We start from the raw sequence: 15,042 nt of genomic DNA, 5'->3' as shown, positions 1-15,042 counted from the left end.
AAATATTAACTCGAAAGAATGCATTTTTAATAAATTATGACATAATGATACCACTAAGTAAATCCAGATTAAAAAAAAACAAAAAAACAAAAAAACAAAAAAGAGTTTCTCCATTTTCGAGAACATGAAAGAAAGATTAAAAACAGGGTCTACTCGAGCAATTTAATTGAACATTCTAGTGGCCACAAAATTGGAACTGTAATACTTGAAATATAAATGAAAGGTGGACCTTCAGTAACAGGAGTCTTCGAAATCTTCGAGAAACCTTAACAAGGTGATTCCAAGAAAACAAAATTAATCGAACAGAACACTGTTGGAGTTGAGAATATGAGATTTCTGAGTTTTTGTGACAACAAACAGCTCAAGGTGATCGTAAGAGCCTTTACATACCTCTATGCATGACTGTAATGGTGCAACTTGTATAAAAGCACTTTTCCAGCAGCATTTCCAATAGCCATGAAACCTCCACCGGGACTAAAATCCAAACATCGTGGATAATGTAGGGACATGTTAGGGGGAGGCCAGTTTGAGAATACTGTAAATGAGGGGACATGTACCAACTTTAAGCTGTTCTTCTTCATACTTGAGCAAATAGCCAATATTTGAGCATCATTGTTGAACTTGAGAAAATCCACTTTGGTGGTGAGATTCTCAACGGTCTTAATAGGCTTTCTCTTGCCCCCTAAAAACTCATCTCTGTTATAAACATTCACAATCCCGCTGTTTGAACCAGCTGCAAACAATGCTCCATTAGGAGATGTACAAAGGGAAGTGCCATTTATGCAACCTTCATCAGCAGCCTTATGGAAGCAAGACCTTGTTCTCATATCCCAGTGATAAACCTGCCCATCACCTCCAAAGCTCAATAATTGCCTCCCATCATCAGTAAAAGCTAGCGATCGAACAGTTCCATTCATCTTAAGTGTCCCAATCATTTCTTTGGATTTGGTCGAAACCAACAGGATATAACCTTCATTACCCACAAAAGCAATCGTACTAGAATCAGGGGAAACCTCAAAAACTTCCAAGCTTTTTTCCTCCCTACCAACAAGGGGACCTATTTTATCAACTTTTGCTTGCACTAAATCAAAGCTATAGAAAAAATTCCTCCTTCCTGATAATATTACCTGAGACCCATCAGGCAAGAAAGATGCCTTACGGATGGGGCAATCATCAAGGAAGATGCTCTGTATCTTAGCATTCCTTCTGCCATCAATCTGAAAAAATCTAAGTCTTCGATCTAATCCAGCAGCAAGTAGCAATTGCGCATTTCTATGGAATTGAACAGAATTTATAGGACCATTAGAAGGTTCTCGTGCATTAGCATCTATTAGTCTTGAGAATTCAAGAAGTCCAGGTAATAATTTTACACTGCTTTTCACAACAAGATCCTCATTCGTTCTGAGGAGCTCATCAACATCATTATAAGTACGGGCCAGTACTGCTCCATTTTCTTCATCTGATGATTCATCATCATAATATCCACCACCTGCTGTTCGTGAATCAAGTTGGGCCCACTCTGTGCCTGGGTTCAACTTAGCATGCTGAGCCCTCAATCTTGCAACATACTCTGGACCAGAAATCAAACTCTCATCCTCTTCTTTCCTCAACTTCCTCAATCGGTTGACTTTACCAATATTAACCTTGGTCCTTTCCTCTTCCTCATCCGCCCAGACAGGTTTCCTTAACTTACTTTCTTCCTTTTCTTTACTCTTCTCCAAGGCCTCTGCATCCTCTTCGTAAACAGAGAGTATGTCATTTCCAGATCGGTCAAAGAAAAAATCGGTGCCTCCATCAATACCATCTTGGGCTTCTTCCTCTTCCTTCCCAAATTCAAGAGGGGAATAAAGGGATCCAAATAAAAAGTTTTCTAGCTTCTTCATTTCCCTTTCTTGTTCTAATGCTAATTTCTCATCCTGTTCTTTGCGTGCTTTCTTTCTTTTCTTGATCCTTGAAATATCGACTTCGGATTCTTTTTCATGTTCAGCATCTTCACTAGCTTGCAAATTCAAAGGTTCATCAACATTCTCTCCCTTAGCCTTCTTGGCTTTATTTACAAAGGGAACATTTTGAGATATTAGACTCATCCTTCGGAACACAGACTGCTCCTGCAAAACCAAAACAAGTGGAACTGAAGTTATTTGACGCTCAAAAGTGGCTCTAAAAAAGTGTATAATTTAAACAGAAACATGATTCAATGTTGATCAAGTAAATTTCAAATGCCATCTTAACAAAACTTTGGCAACTACAAAATTTCGAAACCAAATTTCTAAAAAACAACCTTACTTAGGTGCACTGGAAATTCTATAAACACCCTAAATTCTTAATACAGAAACACAAACAAAACCCCTATATAGATTATCCATATAACAAATTCCATTGGACAGAACATAGTTAAAAGCGGTATATACACTTAAAAATACCAATAAAAAATAATAAAAAAATTACAACATCAAATTGGGTCAGACAACCCTTCTATCAAATTTACAACATAATACACATCAAAATAATGAACTAACACCTGATGCAAAGGCCTATTTAATCCATAAAGTTGAAAAGACAAAATAAATAAAAATCAAACTCAATGACGCATTTGAGGGAGTAAAGAATTTCTAGCTAAAAAACTGCAGTCCATCAAGAAGTGGCTCCAAATAAAAATGGAATGAAATACGAAACCCTAATCTGAAAACCCCTTTTCTCCAACCTTTCAGACAATACAATCACCCGCAAGTAACAGGTCCTACCAACAGGCATGTATTTCGGTATAGTTAATAAAGTTATTTATATTTGCAATATCAGAAATTAAACACTACTTACCTCCTATGAAAGTAGTTGTCACAAGTTGCTGGCTTGTTGTTTGAAAAAAAAAAAAAGAAAATAAAAGAGAGGAAGATAGGAAAATTAGAGTTTTCAGAAGGCGTAGCAGCTACTCTGAGTCTGAAGAAGACCAGGGACAAGGAAGAAAACAATTGATATTGGTATGTCGTAAACCTGACAATAACATGAAGCATGAGAACATAACCAGTGTTGGAAAAAAATAAAAAATAAAAAATAAATCCAGTTCAATAATGTTTGATCTTATTATATATTATGTCCTACATATTCTCAAACTTTACAAACCCACAAAAATCAAAGCTTAAAGCTTTAAACCCAACAACTTATTAGGAGGCACAGAAATCCACTGAGACTAAGAATCTCTCATACTCTCTCACAATTCACAACTGCAATCGCTGCGCCTCTCAGCACCCTCTCTACAAGCTCTCTTCCTCCTCGTTTACACCACTCTAGGCAGACCCAAATTCTTCCCCTTTACTGTGTTTTTCATTCGGTCATTTGTTCGGTTGCATATAGATTACTATTCCTATTTTACCCAAAAAAAAAAAAAAGAAAAAAAAAGAAAAAGAAAAAGAGAGAAGAGAGAATAGAAAAAAACCTGTTGAGGATAAATGGCGTTAAGACGACCTCCAGCGCTCAGCAGAGGAGAGAAGGGTTTTGGTTTGAAGAAAAACCCTGCTTTTCCTCCAGGTTCTGAAAATCCTTTAGATTTTGACCTGACTTAAACGACATGGTTATTTTATCTAAACGACACAGTATTACTGATGTTAGGGGGACGAACGTCGTACCATTTATCTGCAATCCGCATAACATATTTAGATTTTCACCACCATCAACTAGCAAAGAATTCGCTACTTTTTGTAGCCAAAAAATAAATAAATAAATAAATAAATTGTTTTATCATTTAGCTATAAAAGACGAAAGCGAATACTGTTGTATTTTTTGGGATGTTGAATTTATTATTGTTATTACTATTCATTTCAGTGAAATCCTATTTAATTTCATTTTTAAAAAGTTGAGAAGTTGCAATGCAATGCTTTCAGATACTTTTGTCAATATCTAACCCTTTTTTATTTTTATGCTTTTTTTTTGGCCTTCTCTCTTGAAGAATGGAGGTGGGAGGTAGTTTTTTTTTACATCCAACTTTATTTCTTTAATTACGAATATACTCTTACATAATATTATGTGTTGGAAATTATGATAGTTATATTATTAGCTATTGGTAATTCAATACTAAAAAACATGATAATCAACAATTTTTATTTAAAATTTTCAATTTTACCATAAATTTTAAAAGTTTGTAAAAAATTATCATTATCTTCATTTTGATTTTCTATATTTTTTTACAGTTAATATTTACATTTAAAGGTTAAATGAAAGTTAAAACTCTACATTTTAATAATATGAAAATCATGATCTTTGATTATCAAAATTCCTAAAAAATGATAGATGGGTTCTGAATGATAACTTTTCAAAAGTAAAAGATCTAAATAGATGCTGTCTAAATGATGATTTTTCGAAAGCATAAAATTTAAATGTAATTAAAACAAAACGGTAAATGATATTTCTCTTAAAAGAAAATTTCTTACCAAAATAAAAATGTTATCAAATAAAGATTTAACCCTCTCGGTTTTCACAAGAGAGAAAAAAGTGATAACTTAGTGAAGATAAAGTCTGTATAATAGTGACTAAATCGAGAAGGTCGAATTTTATAATTCTACAGACTGAAGAAGCCTTTAGAGGCATATTATGAATTTGAAAATCAGCTCAACCCAGATAAGGGTTATATTTCTGTCTGATGTACATTGTTTCCAAGAAGAGAATCTAACAAATGCTACAGAATTTGACAATGACAGTAATAGTCAACTATAGACAGAAAGCAGCTTTAATAAAATACAGCTTCATGGTGTGAGTTTCCAAACAAAAGTTAGCAGGGCATGTGACAAAAAAACCAGGACACCTGCCTTTAAATCTTCTTAACTGACCTCATGGTTCAACAGGCTATGAACTTGGAGAGGCTGGAAACTGACCATCTTTCTTATCCTTATCAACGGTTGAAGACCCATGTCCATTGTGGCGTGAAGCCAACTCCGTCGTCTCTGCATGAGATGGAGGGGGATCCATCCCCTCCTCAATAGGAAGGGTTCTCTTTGAGCCCTCTAAAGCGACTTCTAGTACTATATTTTCTTCCAGGGCAGGCCTTGATGTTGGTGGCTGTGGATCTTGTTTCACTTGAGCAGTTGTTGAAAATCCACCTGCTTTCTCACCACCAATTTCTAATGACGAAGATGAAGGCTTACTAGAACTGTTCTGAATAGCATTCTCCGAGGTAGAGCTCTTTGATTGCTTATTGATGGAAACCTTCTGAGCAGAAGTATAAGATGTTGAACCTGTTGCTTTGTCAGATTCTGAATCCAACAATTCTGATGCGTTAGAGTTCAGTTTAGGTGTTGATTTAACCCCTTCTTTGTCACCTACTTTTGGATCAGAGTTAGAGGCTGTCCCAGCCTTAGCGTCCACCATGGCGTTGGAATTTGTTGTTTCTCTTAGTTTGCCATCAGCCTTGGTGTCTATAGTCTCTGAAGGTGGTGTTTCTTTGTTCTTGGAATCTGATGTTGGTGCTGGTCCAACCTTAACATCTGTATTGGTCTCAGATGCTAGTCGTACTGTGGCCTTTCCATCTCGTTCTCCATTTGTGCGAACTGGACGACTTTTTGTTTTTTCCTCTCCATTAATTTTATATGGGGGTTCAATTAGTAAGAATGGCCGTGCTCCACCACGGTTATATATTGAATCAGCAAATGGTATATTTTCCAAGTCAGCATCACTATATATTTTCTGAACTGTACGGATTGGAGTAGCAAGTCTTGCACGGTGATGGCTGATGACTCTAAGAAGATCCAACAATATAGCTTCCTATTAAGCATTACAATCAAAATGAGCTAAAACCTTAATAATAGTGAAAAATAAGATAAGTGAAGGCAAGGGTACAAGTTACACTTGAAAGGGAAGACAACAAACTCAACTTCATTTTGGTCCCTAAAAACAGAGATCATCAAGCAGAAGGAAATGAAATTTCTTTTAAAAACGTTCTTACCTTGACACATAGATACTCTTCAAAATGCGAGGTCTTCACAAAACAGGATACCAAGATCTGTAATATGTAAAAGACAATAACCATGTGTGCATTGTCATGCATGTAAATATGCTTACAAGATTACAAATAAATGATAAATGTATGAGTAACTAATTTTATGGACATGGCCAATTTGAAACAGCCATATTAGCAACGGCCCATCTATGACATAAAGCTATCCTTAGCAGATTCCAAGTTGTGATATAGTTAGTGTTGCCACATCACCATGACTTTCAATGCATAAAACTCGAAACAAAAGCAAATAGAAAAATGGAAAACATATGCCTTTTTATCCCATCTCCAATTCTCTCTAATGCTTTTTTCTTGGTGCTATGTCTCTCTCTTCACCCTCCCACCAAAAAGCAACTCCAAAGTCTCCAAATTTTTTATTAGTTTTCTCAGATGTGAAAATTCTTAATGAAACACCCATATTATTATTATTATCAAGGGATTGAAGATGTTGCTTTTCTCATTCTTCAATATTCTACCCACAATCTACTTCACAATCAATAGTTCAAATGCAATCCACCGAAAAAACAGTAGAACAAGGCCCTATATCCTTCATTCGAGACTAACAGAAGATAAATACTTTATTACAAATACTATCATTGCTATGACCCTAATCATCTTCTTAAAAATGTTGTTATAAAAAGCATAATTAACCATGAAGACAACGACAGTACGGGATGTACCAAATTATCATCTTGAGATAATGTTTAGCACTAACCAAAAGAGCCTGATTTTCTGGATTAATATTCTCAAAAAAAACTCTTCTATGCAACCTTTGCTGCTCAACCTGAGGATTCTTAGCCAAGACTTTACGCATGTCAGCAACAATATTCTGTACAGAAAAAGGCACTCAATTACTAATCATCAAAGTGACGTCCAATAGAAACTCAACAGCTCAGAAATGAATATCTGACATAGATTGGATTAAGATATCTAGATTGCTCTCACATTTATTTTATGGACGTCCAAGTGACTAATGGCAAGGTGAGTTTTGATACGCCAATGAGTTTTTTGACTTAGATTTCTTACAACATTCACTGTGAACTTGTGATTTGGAATATGAACTGCTTCGCGATCTTCACCTCTTACAATCGTTGGTGACCACCATCCAACATGCTATAGGAAAGCAAAAGGCCCCATAAGAATTGCCACTGAATAAGGAATGTTATAACTTTCAAGTAACATCATAACCAAGGGTTTAAGCTTGCTTCTCAGTTTGTGATCATATCAAATTCTGTTAAGTACTCAAGTACGAACCTCAACAGTACCAGAAACTTCGTAGCCTTCAATCTTTGTTTGAATCCATTCATTTACAATGAAAGGCCGAGTTGCGTGAATCATTGCACTTGAAAGGAAATTTGTAAAAATCTAGACGGCGAGAAAGTAACATTAAAATTAGATACAACACTTTTTTTTATGGAAATATAAAAGAACAGATGGTATAATAACTTGAATATCAAGATGCAGAGAGCAAGAATAAGGGTTGCACCTCACGACCAGCAAGAGTCAGTAATACTGTCCCAAGACCTCCAGCAGTAAGCCACCTCTGGGTCGAAAAACCCAACAACTCCATGAATAATGAAACAGCTGCAACCCATACAGCAGAATATACAGCTTTTCCTGCAAAATGGAAACCCATCTGCCCAACAGGAAGGGCCTTTTATTTCAAGATCTACTTGCAATTCATTTCAGAAAGTCAATTCCAAGAGAGAGAGAGAGAGAGAGAGAGAGAGAGAGATGACAGGACAGCAAAAGACTTATAACATGACTATCTACCCCAGATATATCTTAGATTTCAATCATTCATGCCCATCAATCACGTCAAACAGTAGTAAGAATAATTTTTTTTCCCATAAGTACAGACATAAACATGTTTTTATGACTGTAGTTATCTGTATCTTCTTTTTCTGGATGGAATCTAGTTATCTATGTCTAAATGACTAAATTTCATATACACCACAAGAATAATAAGAGAATTAAAAATATCCAAACTTACATTTCTTGTATCACCAGAATCATTAGTCTCCATGAAGAACTTCTGTGCTTGTTGAATCACGCTGCAGACAATAGATTGTCATGAAAACAATTTTCAAAAAGTCACAACTTGGAAACTTCTATTGTTGTTGAAGAGCAAAATAGATATTATAGAGAAAAAATCTTTCAAAGGATAATGATTGACAAGTGCAATGCCTCATTGAATTACAAAAGTGGAAGTAGAATAATTAATTTTAAGTTAAACACTAGAGTGACTCCTCGCACCTATGATAAAGAAAGTGCAATAATTTTATTATTATTATTATTATTATTTTATTTGATGAAGAGAAAGCACAATAATGTTTGAACAGCAATATTTTTTCAATTGTTTATTCTGGAAATCAGCAATCTAGAATCTACAAGCGAAGAGAGATTTCACAGGGTGATTAAGACAAAGCAATTAAAGCATATTCTGGAAGACTAAAACCCAAGCAGAAGAGAGACCAAACCTTGATAAGCAATATGCAAATGCCAACACGGTTGACAATGATCTCACAAAATTCAAAAGCCGTTGTTTAACAACCTGGCTAGCTTCTGTAGGTGGGACAACTGGTTCCAATGCCCTGCAAGTCAATATGTCAATAAACAACTTATCTGAATGTGCACTGCATTTTTTATGTCATGAGAGGTCCCTTGAAACTTTCTTTCCCTCTTCTAAATGCATAAAACATTTATGGGATTATTACTGTTAAGCATATGTTGGATTGATGGTAACTTTAACAATTCCATTGTAACATGTGGACCATTTAGAGGAAAGAGAATAGACAAACTTTTCATGGTGTTCAGCTTACAATAAGCGTAAGCTTCCAGTATCATTGATCTGGAAATTTTAAAATTCTTTTAACATCTGAGGGTGGAGGACATTTTTATACTTCCCAATTAATTAAATTGATCCCTCCTTTTTCAATTAAAAAAACTGTAAAAAGAACATAAGAAATCATGATATGGACACCTGCAGAGGAGTATTGCTCCAGTCCATAGCAGCAAAGGTTGAAGATATGAAGTCATAACATAACATGTCCTACTTTTTTTCCAACTACTGTCACTCCTCTGCAAAGAGATATAAATAAGATAAAAGGTGCAAACCATTTTGGAGGGAAGAAAAAATAAGAAGAAAGAAAGAATGATAAAAAGGAGGAAAACAGGCGGCGGCGGCCACGGGGTGTTTTTTTTGGGGGGGGGGGGGGGGGGAAGCCATTAAATAACACAAAAATGAAAAAGAACCAAAATAAACACATACATGAAGCAATAGGTTTCTGCTTAGACGCATAAGCGGCCCAAGACCCCATAAAGCAAAAATAGTAATACCGACTGCTGGAATGAACCCAACAACAAGAGGACTACCTTGCAAAACATTACAAGTCCTGCATAATACGATTTATTAATGTTAACAGCATTTAGTAATGCAAAAGAGCACAAAAAATAACTGATTTCATACAGTTGTGACAAAAACATGGAAGAACAGTTTTTACAAAACAACTGCATATATAAATATTAATCTCAACCAACAAATTAATGCTAGACTTAAAGACATCAGAATATATGCAAGCTCTCTCTATATACGTGATCTTTGCTAAAGATCTAATTATCTTCCTGTAAAAGTAATCTCTAACTAACAAGGTATGTGAAATATGTGATCATCTGAAGTAACCAGGATCATCTGAAATATGTGTTCTCTTATCAAGTAGTTTACAATTAATACCAAAGTAAAACAGTTCCATTTCTCAAATGGACATATAAGAGTGCAATCCAATTTTTTTTTTTTTTTTCTGAACTCCGAATCATAAAATCTTTCCTTATAATAAGCATTAAAAAAGGAAACATGACGTAAAAAATAAAAAAGATGAAGAAGAAGAAGAAGAAGAGCTTAGCCATAAGTCACATCTATGTATAAATACAAATTGCAATCAACAAGAAAGAATTACTTAGTTATTGCCACGGCAGCTGTCTTGATGCTTTGGAATTCCAATGGTTTTCCTGATGTTAGAAAAGAATGACACTTAAAGGCATTGTATCTGTAAGGTAGTCTATACACCGGCCTATATACATTGTTTGATAATCGAATACTCCAAGAACCCTGTCTCTGGAACTGCAACAAAGAAAGATAATCTGACTCTTTGTTCAAAGTTTTAGAAATTTTACCAAACTATGAATGCAGAAAGCCCCATTACAAGAAAACTCACAAAAAACTTTGAAGTGGTACCAAGTGTCAACCATATCATAATTATAATTCCAAACTTTGTGCTACTAAGAATATTCTACTGCTTGTATAAATATTAAAAACACACACATACACACACACACCCCGCAAAAAATAAAAGTCTTCATACCCTGCATTCATCAGGGGTTGGGAGAGTTCCAAATGTACCCTGTACACCCAAGGGACCAACAATGGACCCAAAAAAATGAGAATCCAGGCATTTTTATGCCTTCCACATTTATCAGATCCACACATCATCAATTAAAGATATCATCTTGAGTGAAACTTGATAAGAACAATGCTAATAAGATGGATCATGAAAAACTACAGAAGGAACAGAAAAAAACAGTACAAACAGGAGCTAACAAAAAAGGTTATAAAAAGTGTAATTTTGTATGCATTAGATCTGCAAACATCAGCTGAGCTGCATTGACCATCAGGCATGTTATGTGATTGGGAAGAATGAAAGGAAAAGAGACTGACTGAAAGTTCTAAGCCAAGAACCATACCGTAAAATGTGATGATAGGGAGGTCACATATATTTGTGACTTGCTTCTTCCCAATCCACTCTGTGAATAAGCAAATAACTTTAAGCATGAAAATGACAAGGTTGCTGGACATAAAATATATAAAAGAAGAAAAATTACCTTAAATTGTTTATTGTAACTCTGGTTCTTGCAGAGTCCCAATTCATGAGACAGTTGCAGAGAACCAGAAAGAACCATCATTGGATTGCACTAAGCAGGTTAGGATGTACCACTAGCAGCATAAGATCATAACGGCACTCAATAAAAGTTAGCCCTTAGTAGCCACCACCACCATAAAGATCATAATTCATTATTTAACCAAAACCAACACGAGTGATCACGATTTCTAGGCTGCAATGACATGTAGAAAAATGTCAGCCCACCTATACACCAAGCCTTTTAGGAATTGCATTGATATTAATGATCACGCTTTTACCCATCAACCCAACCTACCCCCCAAACAACAAAAACAAAATTTAACTACATCAATTCTCAAGAAGCAACGCATATGCAGAACAGTCTTAAGAATAAGAATTATAGTTCCTCTTATTGCAATGAACTGATGAAATAGTTAAGAGATTTTAATTTTTTGTTAAAAAAATAAAAACTGCAATTATTTTACCAAAGTCTCAAGCCTTGATCAATCAACTACCAATCAAAAAAACAAGTTCATTATAAATATAGGGTAGCCACTAGTATCTTGTTTATCTATTTCACTCTTTCTTAATGTTTGGTTCAATCAAAAGCCATAATATTTCTACTAAGAAATTAACAGCTCATCAGTTCTTCCACAGAATATGAAAATAATATTAGTCCCGAGCAATAATCTGAAAAGCAAAATTTTTGACACCTCAGGCTTCGAATGAATTACCTGTCGTAGACTTCACTTTGCTTCTAAGGTTGATTCTCGTCACTGTATTAAGGACTATAAAAAAAATAAAAGATAAAAAGATCCTAATTTATTGTATTACCTTTCTTTTACACTTCCAATTACAATTAAAAACAAAAAAAATCGAATGAAATCAGCAGCGAAATTTCCAAAACCAAAAAGTTTGAGGGAAATGAGTAAACCAAAATTGAGAAGGAACCGACTCTATATAGTCATCGGCAAGGTACAGAGAGCGAGGAGGACGATCAAATAATATGAATATACATATATATATATATATATATATCATCTACAATTCTGCATTAGAGTTCAATAATAAACACTGACAACCAAAAAAAAAAAAAAAAACAAATTTCTTATCAATTGCATGAGAATTTAAATAGAAAATTTCAATTTGAAAACTAGGGTTAAAGAAGATTACTTGGTCAAGGAAAAAGATGGAAGACGAAGCGGAAAATTCCAGGCTCCAGAGGTTGTTCTTTGTTCGACGAAAATTCCCCCAAAAACTTTGTTTTCGGTTTTTTGGTGTCCTTATCTACTTCAAACGACGAAATGTAGATACTTTTTCTTCCTCAATTTTTCTTTCTTTTTTTTTGGATAAATAGATACCCTCGCTTCCTGTGCACCACATTTTTGCAGCCGTCACCATGTCTACATGTTTTCCGCCACGTGCTTTTTTATTTTTCTTTTTCGTATTTTCGCGTAATTCGATCTTACAACGTGGAACATTGTGACTTGCTGGATATCTATATATATTTTATATATACAAATATTTTATTACGCTTTTATTTCTATACAGATAGCATTAAAAATTAATATTTTTTTAAAAAAATTTATTTTATTGTGTATGCATACATAATAAATTTGATTTTTTTTTTAAAAAACAGCAACTTTTAATATCATCTATATATTCGCATCGTAAAACTATTTAGTAAATATATATATATATATATATTGCTGCAGAAATGAAATTTTGATTGCTCCTCAAGAGTGCCCAGAAGACGATGAGCAAAAGAATGAAAATGATACCGGCATCAATATATTTTAAAATTTCCTTTTGTATTTTTTTTTTTTAGAATTACATAATAATTTACTGTCAAATTGTTGGCACATTGAAGCAAAATTGAAATTGTCCAATAAGAAAGCGAAAGGGAAAATATATATATATATATATATTATCATATAAAAATGTCAATGATATTATAATTATAGTAATTACAGCATTTTTAAATTTAATTTTTACTAAACCTCCATAAATGTCATACTCTGAAATTTTGATTTTTATGTAAAAAATTTTGGAAATTAAATGGTGGATGAAAACCACTTGGTTGTCATTACTCTTATGGTAATATGTCCAAACAAACTGGTATTCAAATCAAGTTGGCATGTTGCTATCCTTCAATTTTTTTATTAAAAAAAATGAAAATACGAAATTGAATACAAAATGAAGTTTTTCTACTCCAATATTATATTTTTATTTTTTATTTTTACTCATTCTTAAGGAGATGTGATAGACCCGGTTCACGGAATAGGCCGTTTTGTCGGAATCGGAGACTTGAGGACTTGGACTGAAAGAGAAAGAGAATGGTAGACGACGAGAAGGTGAAGAACGAAGCGTTGCAGATAATAGGGCAGTACCAGAATCTGCCTCGCCTTGTCGTCTTCGATCTCGATTACACTCTCTGGCCCTTCTATTGGTACTCTTCCTCATCAAAAATTAATTTTTTTTTTTTTAATTTTTTGGGAAATTCTTCTCCTGTACTGTAATTTATGTTTTGGGGTTTATGAATCAGTGAGTGTCGGTACGAGGATGAAACGCCGTATTTGTATCGGGAGGTCAGAGGCATTTTGTATGCACTGAAACAGAAAGGAATCGACATGGCTGTTGCTTCAAGGTCACCTACAGCCGACATAGCCCAAGCATTTCTTCACAAATTGGGTTTTCAGTCCCTTTTTCTGGCCCATGTAAGCTATTCGATTCTTCTGTTACGCTATGTGTGTTTGCTTCCTTTTTTTTTTTTTTTGGTTATTGAATTTGTGTTTGATAAGTAGGAAAATTTGTTCAGTTGCTATTGAATGCTTTGGAATGTGGTGGGGGCATCATTGTGATGCATAGAGCTCTAGTTTCTTCTTCTTCTTCTTTTTTTAATTGAAATTTTCTGGAATAGAGGGAGAGTATATGATAAATTCAGAGAACCTCACTGGAAAACTCTGGTGGAGAAATTTATCAATGTTTTGAACATATTGAATGAACTACATCCAATTAAATTAATTACCATAGTTTAGTATGTAAAAATTTTATATAGTTTGATGATGTGGAGCTGAAAAAAGAGATGTGATATAATTTTGGTAAGATAGAGGGGTAGGAGAGGATTATTCAATTTAAAATGAAGGGTCTTGTTGCAAATAAAAGAATTTAGAAGAATCCTCAAGTAATCAAGTATGGAATTTCTATGTTGTTAAATTGCTTCGGTTATTTATTTTTGCGTAATCTTTTTTTAAGGCTAAAATAATCTTCATGGTGTTTAGCTTACCGGGGAAGAGAAGTTTGTACGAGTTTCTTGTTTATGGATTTCTGTAGAAACTAAAATGTTACTTGGATTGTTTATGCAGGAGATATTCTCAAGTTGGACTCATAAAACAGAGCATTTCCAAAAAATTCATAGAAAAACCGCTGTACCGTTTACTTCGATGCTTTTCTTTGATGATGAGGACAGGAATATTGAAGCGGTAAATTAATTCCTTGTTCTGCATTGTTGGTTTTGAATTGTTTCTTGTTTGCCTTATCTTAGCTTGTGAAGCATCTTAGATTCTATACTCAACTTGTATATAATCAATGATAATTTCAAGGGTTACTTTTATACCATCTTTGATTGTTGAGAACATCGTTCCACATCCCTTGTTGATGAGGTTTAAAATAAAGATTTAATTCCTTCAGTACATATACATACAGGTATCAAATATGGGTGTAACAAGCATTTTGGTTGATGATGGGGTGAATCTTGATGCTTTGAGGCAGGGATTAGCAGAATTTTCTCTGAAGGCCAGTTCATCTCATTCTCGCAGGAGTATGAATGGTTAAAGTTATTATATTACTCTTTAAACCAGATGCAAGCAATGGATGTACTCCGTTTGTGCTGTCAAAGTTGATAACTGCAACTTCAGAAGAAAAAAAAAAAAAAAAAAAAAAAAGGAATTTTCATATTGTAATTTTTAATAGGTATATTCTTTTCTGTCTGGTTTTGTAATTGTGCCATCAAGATTGGACATATTTTTGTACTTCGATGGAAAATGAATTCTTTTGGGGAAAGTAATATACTTTTAGTTATATTTTTTTCATTGCTTGCAGTTTCAAGAGACTGGATTTCAACTGGTCCTTTGATCATGATTTTGAACTCTTTGATCTTTTATC

General features: G+C 34.2%; 3 protein-coding genes across 7 annotated transcripts; 1 reads left to right on the top strand and 2 right to left on the bottom strand.

Moving 5' to 3' along the window:
- Positions 1–91: 91 nt before the first annotated feature.
- Positions 92–3,661, bottom strand: LOC107425171 (U3 small nucleolar RNA-associated protein 18 homolog). Of its 2 annotated transcripts, XM_048479725.2 has the most exons (4): positions 3,434–3,661; positions 2,818–2,991; positions 391–2,108; positions 92–265 (listed from the first exon to the last, which is right to left on the bottom strand). In XM_048479725.2, the coding sequence occupies exon 3, from the start codon at positions 2,085–2,087 to the stop codon at positions 393–395; it is 1,695 nt and encodes a 564-aa protein (XP_048335682.2). In that variant the 5' UTR covers positions 2,088–2,108; positions 2,818–2,991; positions 3,434–3,661; the 3' UTR covers positions 92–265; positions 391–392. The 2 variants fall into 2 exon arrangements, with proteins under 2 accessions (XP_048335682.2, XP_048335681.2); XM_048479724.2 differs by lacking the exon at positions 3,434–3,661 and adding an exon at positions 3,205–3,351 and having other exon boundaries at positions 92–2,108.
- An 899-nt stretch (positions 3,662–4,560) lies between these two features.
- LOC107425161 (mechanosensitive ion channel protein 2, chloroplastic) lies at positions 4,561–12,231 on the bottom strand. 4 transcript variants are annotated; one of them, XM_048479908.2, is made up of 16 exons: positions 12,052–12,231; positions 11,613–11,952; positions 10,862–11,092; positions 10,724–10,783; positions 10,345–10,383; positions 9,940–10,103; positions 9,255–9,378; positions 8,967–9,064; positions 8,464–8,577; positions 7,977–8,037; positions 7,470–7,619; positions 7,238–7,348; positions 6,929–7,096; positions 6,699–6,812; positions 5,933–5,989; positions 4,561–5,751 (listed from the first exon to the last, which is right to left on the bottom strand). In XM_048479908.2, exons 3-16 carry the CDS (start codon positions 10,940–10,942, stop codon positions 4,837–4,839), a joined length of 2,256 nt encoding a protein of 751 aa, XP_048335865.2. In that variant the 5' UTR covers positions 10,943–11,092; positions 11,613–11,952; positions 12,052–12,231; the 3' UTR covers positions 4,561–4,836. The 4 variants fall into 4 exon arrangements, with proteins under 4 accessions (XP_048335865.2, XP_024931940.3, XP_024931939.3 ...); XM_025076172.3 differs by having other exon boundaries at positions 11,613–11,666; XM_025076171.3 differs by lacking the exon at positions 11,613–11,952.
- Positions 12,232–13,100: 869 nt separating this feature from the next.
- On the top strand, positions 13,101–14,969 carry LOC107425127 (uncharacterized). Its single transcript, XM_016035060.3, has 4 exons — positions 13,101–13,327; positions 13,424–13,595; positions 14,244–14,360; positions 14,584–14,969. Exons 1-4 carry the CDS (start codon positions 13,215–13,217, stop codon positions 14,710–14,712), a joined length of 531 nt encoding a protein of 176 aa, XP_015890546.1. The 5' UTR covers positions 13,101–13,214; the 3' UTR covers positions 14,713–14,969.
- Positions 14,970–15,042: the final 73 nt, after the last annotated feature.

The sequence above is a fragment of the Ziziphus jujuba genome, chromosome 7 (genome assembly GCF_031755915.1).
Source record: "Ziziphus jujuba cultivar Dongzao chromosome 7, ASM3175591v1".
Classification (NCBI taxonomy): domain Eukaryota; kingdom Viridiplantae; phylum Streptophyta; class Magnoliopsida; order Rosales; family Rhamnaceae; genus Ziziphus; species Ziziphus jujuba.
This window is presented reverse-complemented; position numbering and strand designations above follow the sequence as displayed.

Bases quoted from the DNA above. Each gene is read 5' to 3' on its own strand.
- LOC107425161 (XM_048479908.2), bottom strand. From the start codon at position 10,942: ATGATGGTTCTTTCTGGTTCTCTGCAACTGTCTCATGAATTGGGACTC. The intron at 7,620-7,976 runs GTAAGTTTGGAT...CCTGTTGGGCAG, and splicing joins ATTCTGGTGATACAAGAAAT to ATGGGTTTCCATTTTGCAGG. The intron at 6,813-6,928 runs GTGAGAGCAATC...TTTTCTGTACAG, and splicing joins TGGACGTCCATAAAATAAAT to AATATTGTTGCTGACATGCG.
- LOC107425171 (XM_048479725.2), bottom strand. From the start codon at position 2,087: ATGAGTCTAATATCTCAAAATGTTCCCTTTGTAAATAAAGCCAAGAAG.
- LOC107425127 (XM_016035060.3), top strand. From the start codon at position 13,215: ATGGTAGACGACGAGAAGGTGAAGAACGAAGCGTTGCAGATAATAGGG. The intron at 13,596-14,243 runs GTAAGCTATTCG...TTGTTTATGCAG, and splicing joins AGTCCCTTTTTCTGGCCCAT to GAGATATTCTCAAGTTGGAC. The intron at 14,361-14,583 runs GTAAATTAATTC...ATATACATACAG, and splicing joins AGGACAGGAATATTGAAGCG to GTATCAAATATGGGTGTAAC.